The sequence below is a fragment of the Cricetulus griseus genome, chromosome 3, assembly GCF_003668045.3.
Source record: "Cricetulus griseus strain 17A/GY chromosome 3, alternate assembly CriGri-PICRH-1.0, whole genome shotgun sequence".
Taxonomy (NCBI): domain Eukaryota; kingdom Metazoa; phylum Chordata; class Mammalia; order Rodentia; family Cricetidae; genus Cricetulus; species Cricetulus griseus.
In genome coordinates, this window is record NC_048596.1 from 84,992,118 (window position 1) to 85,004,891 (window position 12,774).

At 38.4% G+C, this 12,774-nt stretch overlaps 1 protein-coding gene across 2 annotated transcripts in view; it reads left to right on the forward strand.

Moving 5' to 3' along the window:
• The window catches only part of Sox6 (SRY-box transcription factor 6), a 318,006-nt gene that overhangs the window by 128,452 nt on the left and 176,780 nt on the right, over positions 1–12,774 (forward strand). For both annotated transcript variants that reach the window (XM_035442269.1, XM_035442268.1), the window contains exon 4: positions 12,443–12,615. In XM_035442269.1, the coding sequence (XP_035298160.1) occupies positions 12,443–12,615 (173 nt within the window). The remainder of the gene's footprint in view (positions 1–12,442; positions 12,616–12,774) is intronic.

The following is a 12,774-nucleotide window of genomic DNA, read 5'->3' on the forward strand; positions in this document are numbered from 1 at the left end:
ATATAAGCCTCTTTAAAATGTCCCCCTTAAATGCTTAGACTGTGTAATTCATACAGTCTTCCGCTTAAATTCTTCCTTCTAACTTACAGTTTAAATTCATAGAATTATTTGACAAAATGTTTCAAACAGTTTGAAATTAAATTCTAGTTGTAATATTTTCTGAGTATTTTCAAATTAGTACTCTCCATTTATGTTTATAAGATCTTAATATTAAATTATAATTTTCCTAAGTGTACCTCACCTATTAATGTTATATCTACAAATAAGGTATTTAAAAATTAAAATACCATAAGTACTTCTTGAGGACTATGTATAAAGTGGCTGGTAACTGGCTTTTATCTGTTTATCTTTTTGTTTGTTTGTTTGTTTGTTTGAGACAGGGTTTCTCTGTGTAGCTTTGGAGCCTGTCCTGGAACTAGCTCTGTAGACCAGGTTGGTCTCAAACTCACAGAGATCTGCCTGCCTCTGCCTCCTAAGTTCTTAGATTAAAGGCATGTGCCACCACCCCCTGGTCTGTTTATTTTAAAAAACAAAAACAAAGACAAAAACAAAAAACACCTGTGCTTTGCTGAATAGAGACTAGACTTGGAGATTAGACCAACTGCTTAGAGTAATGCCTCAATTAAATAGAAGCCATGTGATCTTTCTCATTCTTACTTTCCCAAGTTTGTTGAAACACAGATAAAATATGATTAACCCCAGCACATAGTAGGGATTAGAATCATAGTAAGTGCTTGAAAATGTGTATTAACCTAAACATGAACTCCTTTAATATTTAACAACCTTAAATTACCTTTCTCCTTTCTCTGAATTTGCTTTGCTGCTACATACATAGTAATGGAGATGGCCAATAGGTTCATTTGGTTACAGTGGTCCCCAAACTGGAAGGAAGTCACATACAGCACAAGGATTCCTGGGATTCCAAACCATCCATCTGGGTTATTAACTGCTGTGGCTGCCTACCTCCAACTGGTGAGAACTCCGATTATGAATTGGCTAATAGGTCATCTCAACTTCAGTGAGCCCAGAAGTGCAAGTTAACATCATGTATGCACTTTTTCTCAGCAATGCTGGTGAAGTAGTCATTGCCACTGAGGAGCTGGCATTCAGGTGGGAAGTATACAAGGTAGCCGGTCAACTTGTCCTCACTTGCTAACAACCTTCCTGATCAATTTGTGTGGCACTATGATCAATCAAGGAATTAAACTTGGGCCTGGAATCAAGAAGGTCTGTCTGTGACTGTGGGTGTGCTTGAAGTTTACGTGTTCTCAAATTGCCATCTTTAGAAAAGTTTTACACTTAAGTTCATTTTTTCCAACTTTTGTCTCTTCAAACTGTGATGCTCTTTACTGCTGAGTTGTGTCTCTCCCATCACACCCCGTGGTGGTGTTCTATTCTGTTCTGTAAGCTTTTAAATAGTTCTATCTTGCTTCTATATTGCACACCCAGATTTTGCCATTATGTTAAAACATTAGTTAAAATCTTTTAGTTGATAGGACAATTGTACAACCAGAAATATTTTAAAGTTAATATGAGTTTATGAAATTAGTTCCAAGTTCTCATCAGAATCTACAATCTTATAAAACGATCATTTGAAGACCTTGAATTGAAATTTCTTTCTATGTGCTTATGGATGCCTTATTATGAGAGTATAAATGAATTATTGTTTATAAGTTGAGCAAACATACATTAACTTTTAATTTAATTTTGTAAGAAAAGAGATATTCTGAATCTTTTCCTCATATTGTAGTTTAGCATGTTCAACACCATCGTGGGATAGAAGACCCCCAATTACTTCTGGTCTGGGTTTAATTGTCTTCTTCTCTGCCTCTGACATTCATTAATTTCTTTATTCTGAATATGGTGAACTATGAATGGGAACTACTAGAGAACCTTCAAAACATCATTCTCAACTTAGTGCATCTCCACAAAACTACGATGAAATAAACTTGGCAATACTTGTTTTAACAAGAAGACAGTGGCAGTCAAAGCTGAGAGTGAAAATAACATGTATTTTTTTTAATTTAAATTAGAAACAAGCTTTTTTGTTTTACATGTTAATCCCAGTTCCCTCTCCCTCCCCTCTTCCCCTGCCCCCACTGACCCCCATCCCATCCCCTTTCTGCTCCCCAGGGAGGGTGGGGCCTTTCATGGGGGAATCTTCAAAGTCTGTCATATCATTTGGAGCAGGGCCTAGGCCCTCCCCCATGTGTCTTGGCTGAGAGAGTATTGCTCTATGTGGAATGGGCTCCTAAAATCCATTCGTATAGTAGGGATAAATACGGATCCACTAACAGAGGCCCCAGGCCTCTAACTGACACCCACATTCAGGGGGTCTGGATCAGTCCTTTGCTGGTTTCCCAGCTATCAGTCTGGGGTCCATGAACTCTCCCTTTTTCAGGTCAGCTGTTTCTGTGTGTTTCTCCAGCCTGGTCTTGATCCCTTTGCTCATCACTCCTCCTTCTCTGGAACTGGATTCCAGTAGTTCAGCTCAGTGTTTAGCTGTGGATGTCTGCTTCTGCTTCTATCAGCTACTGGATGAAGGTTCTAGAATGGTATATAAGGTAGTCATCAATCTCGTTATCAGAGAAGGGCATTTAAGATAGCCTTTCCACTATTGCTTACATTGTTAGTTGGGGGTCATCCTTGTAGATCTCTGAATATATCCCTAGTGCCAGATTTCTCTTTAAACCTATAATGGCTCCTCTATTATGGTATCTCTTATCTTGCTCTCCTCTATTCTTCCCCTGACTCAACCTTCCTGCTCCCTCATGTCCTCCTCTCTCTCCCTCTTCTCCCCTTCTCTTTCTCTTAATTCCCTCTCCCCTCCACCATGCTCCCAATTAGCTCAGGAGATTTTGTCCCTGTCCCCTTCTCAGGGGGACCATGTAGGTCTCTCTTAGGGTCCTCCTTGTTTCCTAGCTTCTCTGGCGGTATGGATTGTAGGCTGGTAATCCATTGCTCTATGTCTAATATCCATATATGTGTGAGTACATACCATGTTTGTCTTTTTTGTGACTGGGTTACCTCACTTATGATGGTTTCTTCTAGTTCCATCCATTTGCCTGCAAATTTCAAGACTCCATTGTTTTTTTTTTTTTTTTTCCCTCTGAGTAGTACTCCATTGTGTAAATGTACCACATTTTCTTTATCCATTCTCCAGCTGAGGAGCATCTAGGTTGCTTCCAGGTTCTGGCTGCTATGAACATAGATGAATAGATGTCCTTGTATAAATGTGTATCTTTTGTGTGTATGCCAAAGAGTGGAATAAGAACATATGTATTTGTCCATCTGTATTTAACTGTATAATAACAATTGAAGAAAAAGCAAAGTTTTACAACTATATGAGCTTCACAGACTCATCACCTGAGTTTGAAACAGGTTGGATGCACAAATAGCCAGTTACCTGGTCAGGTGCTCAGCCATGGAATTCTGGAAACTGCCAACCACATATACTTTCTTTCTTTCTTTCTTTCTTTCTTTCTTTCTTTCTTTCTTTCTTTCTTTTTTGTTTTTTTGAGACAGGGTTTCTCTGTGTAGCTTTGGAGCCTATCCTGGCACTCGCTCTGGAGACAAGGCTGGCCTCGAACTCACAGAGATCCGCCTGTCTCTGCCTCCCGAGTGCTGGGATTAAAGGCGTGTGCCACCAATGCCTGGCAACCACATATGGTTTCATAAGAACATATATTTTCTCTTTCATATGCATATAATATGCAACAATTACACAACTGACATATATGTGTATGTATATGTAAACATAGGTATATAATAGATATATACATAGATACAGGTTAAATAAAACATAAACTAGAATAAAAATAAAAGTCCTCTATCAAGAACTGTTCAGAAGAATAAATGAGTTTATGTATATAAAATTCAGCACAGAACAGTCACTGTGGAAATCTAAATTGGACCTACTGTGAGCTCAGGATAGGTCAAGAGTTGTCCTGATTTACATCAGAAAAATTGCAAAAACACCTGGGAAATGAACATTGTGTGTGTGTGTGTGTGTGTGTGTGTGTGTGTGTGTGTGTGTGTGTGTGTGTGGTTTGCTGACAAGAATTGTTCCAACCTTAGTGGTACCTAGGAGTTTTCTCTGACTTTGCAAGGTTTCCCCATGTAACTTCCTCTTGGCCAACACTTATCTCAGTCTACAGATGCACTGCATCCAGGGCAGCAGCATACTTGACACTTGACACATGCAAATATTTGAGAAGTTCTCAGACTTTCATGGGTGTTGTAAATATTGTATCTGGAATGTTAGAGAATGTCGGAGAATGCCATAGCCTGCATAATCATTGTGTCTGGGCTTGGAACCAGGAGGACATATGTTGTTTGGGGAGAGGAGGGTAGGCCTAAGAAATAAGTATGTGAGCCCGGCTGCTTGATTCTTCAGGAACTCAAGACCTGTCACTCAGTGTCAATATCTGTTTTTGCATCTATAATTCTGTCAAAGTCAATTTTTGCTGAACTCTTTAGCTATTTGATTTCCTAATCCAGCTTTTAAACTTATTTTGCAAATACAACTTTAAAGAGAAACTATGTATTTCTTTTCCTTGGGATCAGAGAAATAGCTCAGTGGTTAAGGATATATACTTTCAGAGGATCCGAGTTTATTTTCCAGCATCTACGTTGGGAGGCTCACAACTTCTTGAAACTCTAGCTTCAGAGTTCAAGCAGGGAGGGGCATTTGTGCTCGTGCACATAAAAACACATATACGTAATTAAAAATAATCTTTAAAAAAGATAAAAAATAAAACACATTAGTTGTCTATTTTTAACATTTACCTGACACTAAAAATGCCTAGAGGGTCCCTCACAGCATTGTTTCTCACTTCTGTATATTCCCTGATTATATTCTCAGCCTGAGCTGAGGGATGGTAGTCTGGACTCTAGACATATGTGGATTAGAAATGAAAAGATTCAAATCCAGTCAACTGTTTTGTGAGTTGGTCAAATTATTTAGCTATTCATCTAGCTCAGGTCTAGTTGTTAACCTGTGAACTGAACACAGTTTAGGGTGCAGACTTAGTAATGTAACATATAAACAATGTTAGAGAAAGCACCCTTAGTAAGGTCTTACTCCTCCCTTCCCAGCCTCTAGATATGATGGACTGTCCAATGAAGTCAAGTCTGCAAAACTTGGTGTTTGAAACAAAATGTGTCATTGTTCCTCTCCATAAGGAGCAGAGACTTCCATGTTTCAGAAAGGTAGAGTTATTATTTTTATGTGTCTGTTATGGAAACATAGCCATTACTGCCCATCACAAACACCTAGCAGTACTGTCATGGCAACCTGTCTCCTGCTGAAGATGAGATGTGTCAGGATGCCTTCATTTCCGGACTCCCAAATGATTGGATAATAAAGCACAATGGTCTGATGCCCAGCTGTGAGATTGGGAGCCCAGATGGCTGAGTTCCATGGATTGTTCTTGCTCAGTTAGGATCTGCAACATGAATGGACCTCAGTTCATCCAGGAAACACACTTCCTTTTATAGCCAGGAAGAAGGGAAGCTAAGGAGAGGTGAGTGTGCCTGGCATAGACAGGAGATGGGTCCTCATTTGGGAGGACCGGGTCTTCTTGTCTCTTGTTTAAGAGATTTCAAAGACATTTTCAATGAGATTTCTTTACATTTTGAAAAGGGAATTCTCATATATTTAGTAAAAACAAAACAAAACAAAACAAACCTCTGTCTCAATCCATGAGGCCAGTTTCCTGCATGGCCCTCCTGAAGTCATTCCTAAGAGCACAACAGCTGCATTTATTAAACTTTTTATTTACTGAGGAGGGGATGGGAGCATATGTGAGCCATGACAATAGCCGACTGAGGAGAAAACAAAGCAATTCCAGTGTTCTGCTGTTTTGAAAAAAGTCATTCAGGATTTGGTCCTATTGGTTCAGCTGTTGTAACCAAAGCCTGATAAGATAATAGAGGGCTTTGTGGGTTTTTTTTCTTCTGAAATCCTTTATCTTTATGATGCACTGGGCCCCTTAGAGTAGAAAGCTTTTAAAATTGCTGTTGGATTCAGGACTCAATTATCTGCTGGTACCCTGGGACAGGGGTTCATTTCTCAGGCAGTCACCACAAAGTAACTTTTATCGAGGAACCTTATGGTGTGTTGTGGATCTCCTCAGCTCACCCAGTTTATTTTTTGTTGACTTTTTGATGCCCTATTTTGTGACATTTAAAAGAAGATTCCATCAAAAAAGGCCAGGGCTAAATGATGTACTGGTCTTGTGAAGTGGCAACATCACAGCCCATCTGATGTGTGCAGGGCTGCAGTGGGAGAAGCAGCAGTTTGACCAGGTTATCTGAGGGCAGGAAAGATCAAATGTGCCTTTCTTTTATGATTGGCATTGTATTTTTAGCTTTCTTCTCAGACAATGTCCATCTAAAAACAATTAGACCTGACCAGGAATTGATTCATAAAAGCTTTTCTTTTCAACTTCTTTAAAATCTTTCTGGATTGTTGGCTGAGATCCTGGATTGATGTCACTTTGGAATTACTGTTAAGTGCTTTAATCTTTCTAGGACTGATGTAGAAAAGTATATCCTCATTGGAACCCCACTCCAGCATTTCTGCCAGCCCTCGCCATCAGTCCAAGCACAGTCATTTCTAGCTGAGGATTCTTATAATTTCCTTGTGACATTCTAACAAGTCTGTTAAAGTAACTCGTACAGGAATCCAATGAAGCAGGCTGGTTAGGTGCTGTTTCGTGTTGAAGCCTCTTGGACATGCTTCAAATACTGCTATTTGCTGTTGGTTTTATTTGGTTTAGTATATTTTCCTTTGACAACACAGGCCCTCATTTCATTACAAATAGAAAGCATGCAGGGAAATGCACAGCATTTTATTTATCTGTTCTCTCTTTTCTCTTTCTCTGTCTTCTTCCCTCCTCCCACCCCTTTGACCTTTTCCCCACCTTTTCTCTCTTCTTCCCTCTGTCCTGCCTCCCCCTTCTCTTTAAGTATCTCTATCCCGAGCTCTAGAAGTTACAAATACTTCTTATTTGAAAAGAAGTGAGGCAAGCCCACATGCAGAGTAGAGCCCCCCTTATACTTCCAGTGCCCAGTATTTTTCTAATAGCACCAGTTATAATTATATGAGCTTCATATGGGCAAAATTAGTTGGCTGATTATAGTGCTAACTTTTATGAACTGATGTGTATCTATGGGGGAGGCCTTTAAATTAATCTTAAATATGAATTTTGATATCCATTTTAATCTATTATTTTATACCAAGAAAGAAGGTATCCATTTTGTGTAAATTCTTAAATACTTTATATTTTTTCTTTAGTGTTGAGCCTGAAGACAGGTTTGTAAAAGTTAAAAAATATAATACCTATTTTACTTAATTTTAATAACTTCTCCAGATTCTGACCAAAAAAGGCTAGAGGGCTGATTCTGAAACTGTTATAATAAAAGATAGTATTTGAAAACTTTTGACGAGGGAAATTGCCACCATATTTACATTTTGAAAAGTGTTTCCTTATTTACACACTATTGACTTCCTATTGAGACTCAAAATTTTAACTACAACTGGTAAAGAATTCAATGGATCAAATTCAGTAAATCTGAAGTCACTGGAATAAAGGCACCTCAGAAAAAAAATGTGTCAATTTTAAAGGTCTTTCCTAACTGAAGCCCATTTTGTGATAGAGCCAAAGGTTAATAAAATCAGTAGTGAATGTAGCAATTTTACAGATAAGCTATTCACAACAAGTGTAGTTACTTGAATAAAAAGCTAATTCAGTTCTAAAATACCACATGCAGTAGCAGTGAATAGCTGCTTTTAGGTGCTTTCCAGAGGAGGGTAAAATACAGAATCACAGCACTCTTCTCTCGCCGCGTCCCCGGCTGCCTGTAAATTGCTGTGAATGGGGCTGTGGGCTGACAGGCTCTATTAAGACAAACTGCCTTTCTCATCGGAGAGATAAAATAAATCAGGTGTTTAGTCAAATTAAAATACTTCAGCTGGAGCAGGCCCTGGGGAGTACTGATCCACCTTACTAATCCGAGAGAAACTCAAGACAGATGTGGTTTGGGGATAAAGATGACCCCATGGAAGAAAAAAGGGAAGAAAGGAAAAAGAAAGGAAAAAACAGCCTGCAGCTTGCAGCTCTGTCTCTGCAGTTGGAGAATAGATATAGTTTATGGTGGAGTGTGAGCCGCACCCCTGTGTGACATACTTGGGGAAAATCTGTGTGCAGAAGCTTTTTTGCTGGCTCCCTTTTTGTGGTTGATGAAACTACCTCTGGCTTTGTGTGGGAGGCAGAAGAGACTGTTTTCTGGCAGTGCGTTTGAGAGAGTCATTTTAAGATAGTCTAAAGATGTGAAACAGATGGTGTTAGGCTACCCATGACCTCTGCTGGCTCTAGTGCATCCTAACGCTCTGATCTATCTGTCTGTCTGTCTGTCTATCATTTATCTATCACCTATCATTTATCTATCTAAATTAATTTTGTCAAATCTCAAAACATGATTTAGGGTAAGATTTTTCCACATCTCCTTAAGTTAATTGAAGAAGCATCTTACAATATGTTGCCTTCCCTAACATGCCCTGACTGTATTTGGGAGTCCCATATGCCCCATTGGCTGCCTCTTCTTTCCGCCACTTTGGCCATTCTAGTTTCTCTGAAAAAGTTTGGTAATGAAATAACTTGTGTTCTCAGGTTGGTTTGATCACTATGATTCACATTTGATATTATTTTATTACAGCAGGGTAGATAAACACTTCATCAATTAAAAAGAACTATCTATTAATATAGGTTCAAATACTGATCTTTAAAATATTTGTACCAAACTTACACAATGGGTATGGAACGGAAAAGTCACTCCTCCATACACACACCTATGCATTTAGAGAACATAAACTATTGTATTGTTTGAATGCATTATTCTCTGATCTGAACTCAAGAACTAGCTATATGGCTATACATAGGATTTCTCACTATAAAGGAATTTTAGATATTCTATGCTGCTGCATTTCATGAAGCAGCATTTGTTTTGGCTTATAGCTATACAAACATCTGTCTGTCTATTTTCTATTTGTCATCTAGCTATCACCTATCACATAACACTTATATCTATTTAGGTATCATTTATCATCTAGCTATCTATCACCTGTCATCTATATCTATCTAGCTATGTATCATTTGTTATCTACCATCTTCTACACCTGTCTATAAATCACCTATCTATCTATAAATCATCTATCTATCTATTCTATCATATATGTATCTGTCTATAATCTACCTTTTCTACCACCTATTTCAATCATCTATGAGTTATCTATTATCTATCAATCTATTCGATAAATTTTACTTAAGTTTAAGGAAAAATGCTATTATATGAGGACCTAAATCCTTACATTACAACTACTGCTGTCTCTTTGTTTTATTTTTTCTTAAGCACCTGGCTAACTCCAATGAAAGAGTTTTTAGGTCACATTTAATGTTTATAATCTGTTTCACTGTCTTCATACTCTGTAAAGTGATTCAGCTAAATGTATTATTCTGTAAACCTAGGTCTTTGTAATGGAGTCACCTAAGCATTTATAGATAACACTATTAGCCCCAACCTTGAACAAGAAGCTATCATTTACATACTATACTCAGTTTCTCTGTTTACCAAGCAGAAGAGAAAGAGAAGGAGGAAGGAAAAATTTCATCTTCACTGAGAAATATAAACATAAATCCAACTTGTGTGCTTTATTAACCAAGAAGAGTGGTAGGACAGCTAGCTGTCCCAGTCTTCAGCAAGTTTCTTAACTCACTTCATATCATCAAGTATAACAAGAAAATTAGTGGATTAAGAATAGGACACAAAGCATAGGCAATAAAGCATGTACATTCTCCATTGATCTCAGAACTTCTGCACATCACAGTCAGAGCAGCTTAAAATGTTAGTAATGTTGCATTATTCTCAGAATGGACAGAAAACTCATCAAATATGGTCTACATGGGATGACTGGAGTGACATTTTCCTGCCTCTTTAGCCTCATCTGGTACCCTTCTTTCCTTTATTTTCCTTGTTCATATTTAATCACCTTTGTTTAATCTCTGAAACACACCGAAGCCCATATACCCCCAGTATACACATGCAGAGCCTGAGCCTATATTGGTTTTGTCCTTCTGGAAATCTCTTGATCACCCACTACTCACAAACCTTCCCTTAGCTGTAGTTTCCTTACCATGACAACATTTCATATTTTCTAGGAAGTTCTTTGGCCAAAAGCCATTCCCACTGTTTCCCTAGTCACTTCATGGTCTTCTTATTAAATTCTTGCTTTTCTAGGATTCCTTGAACTTGAATCCAAACTTGGGTCAATCTCCTTTAAAATAGTTGATTTGCTTGCAATTTGTCTGTAGTAGTTTACATTCATATAGTGATCATTTGATGTAGTACCTGGCACATTATTCCCATCAAAAGATATTTACTGAATTAAAAATGAATGAATTCAGTAAATAAATGACTTTCTTAGCTTTCTTGTATCTTCTCATCCTTACACATAATAATGAAACATAACTGGATCTTTTTGTGCTTTTAAAGATACTTTCTGATCTCCTTTGGCAACTTACATTTATAAGTTTTTGATTTAATATTTCTGGGTTCAGAACTTCTTTTTTTAAAAAAAACCAAATGCAAAAATCCTACTGATGAAACAAAAAATCTTTCTTCTTTAATGATTTCCAAAAGCCATTTCTGACTTGCTGTATAGTTCCAGAATCAGTGCTTGTACTTTCTTGTACCTCACTCCTGTTTTTTAATTTTGATTATAGATACTCTTTCAGATCATTCTTTCAGGGATACAGGGAAGTTTTTTTTTTTTTAAGGATATGAGTTGGTATTAAAAATGCAAAGGTGTTTCTAACTGGTTTGTCTTCTGCAGACATCTGTCTTACCCTGAAGGAATCACATGCCAACAAAGGTTAGCCAGTATCCTCTGAAGACACCTGGGGGCCACTCAGGAAATAGGGATACACATAATTAAGATTTTTTTTTTAGCTTCTTGGGTTGTTCTGGTGCTTTCTTGGCAGGCATAGGTAAGAATTCACAGGGCTGGAATTCTCCCCTTCCACATTCACAAAAATCAGCACTCTTCATCCCCTTTGACAGCTGCTGGCATCTTCCTGAAAAGCTTTCAAAGCATAGGTCTCTTCTTTATAATGAAACCAGTGAGGCTCCAATGCAGTGGCTGCAATCCTTATCTTACGATGCGGTAAAATGCTCTAATTTAGATTCACAAAAGGATTCTGTCCCCTTTACTTAGGAGAGCTGTGCAATTTGTCCATAAAAGACTGTGCAGTGCCATTAACGCATACCATAAGTGCTCAGCATCTTTGCGTTCATTAAACTACACATCCTTATGCATAACCTTCCAGCCTCTGAGCCTATTTTCTTCCTTTGAAGAGTAACAAATGGTAAAAGAGCAAGGGGGCCCCCAAGCAACATTGTTGTCTTTGAGGACTATAGTGGAAACCTTAACTTGATCCCTAGCCCCAAACCAAACCAAACCAAACCACAAACCCGCAAATCTTTCTTACCAAAAGCAGTTTTTATTCTCTTGGGAAAACTTGTTCTATGGCCAAGAGAGTGACATCTTACCTCTGAACTTCAGACAGACCTTTGGCAATAGAAAGCCTTTGAGGACAATGCTTAGGAAACTCCTTAGATTGTGTTTAGTCATCGAGGAGAGGGAAGTTAGAGAATATTAAAATACTAAAAGTTTCTGAACTTTGGTCATAACTACAGAACTTTGTTTTCTTTTCTTAAAGTTTTTTATCAGCACATAAAATTAGTTTTACATAATAGCACAGTTGTTACCACATCTTCATACTGGTATATTGTGCATTTTGATGACACTCACCTCTCACTACACTGTTGTCCCCCTTCCACTCTTGTTGATGTCCTTCCTCTTCTCAACTAGTTCCTCCTACCCCATGTGCTTTCTTGTCTTTTGTTGTGGTTGTTTTGAACTTGTTTTGGTTTGATTATTTTTTGGTAACCCAATGAGTTTAACTAGTAAGTAAACTAGAGTTTACTTGCAGGGACATGGTAAGGGGCCATATACGGGAGCTGGGGCTCCTTATTCATAGCTACACCACTAGAGAAAATATTTCTCCCTCGCACAGCCACCATTAAGTACCTATAGAACCTTCAAATTCTTGGTTTGCTTAAAAGATGGGCATTTCATGAGAAGGAGTAGATGAGTAGATTGTTCCACTTTGGTTTTGGTTTTAAAGGATTCTAGGTGACTATACAGTTCTGGGCCATGAAAAGCACTAACTACATCATAGCACGCATGCGCTCACAGTGGCTAATAGTCACTGTCCCAGACCCTTGTCTAGGAGGTTCTCTTTCTAAACTCTGCGCTTCTTTCTCTGATTCCTTCAGACATTCCTCAAGCTTGTGAGATTTCTTCTCATTTCCCTTTTAGGTACACCTGAGAGCCTAGCAGAGAAGGAACGACAACTCTCCACCATGATTACCCAGCTGATCAGCTTGCGGGAGCAGCTCCTGGCAGCGCACGATGAACAGAAAAAGCTGGCAGCCTCCCAGATCGAGAAACAGCGGCAGCAAATGGACCTTGCTCGCCAACAACAAGAACAGGTGAGGCTTGCAAAAAGAGCCAGGGAACTAGAGATGTGGTGGGATGGGCGCCAAGCTCAGCGAGCAATCACACTGATTGGTCTATTTGTTGTAGACTTTCTTCAGAAAATAAAAATCAGGAAAATTCAAAAGAAGAAAAGGAAAAGAAAGAAGGGAGGA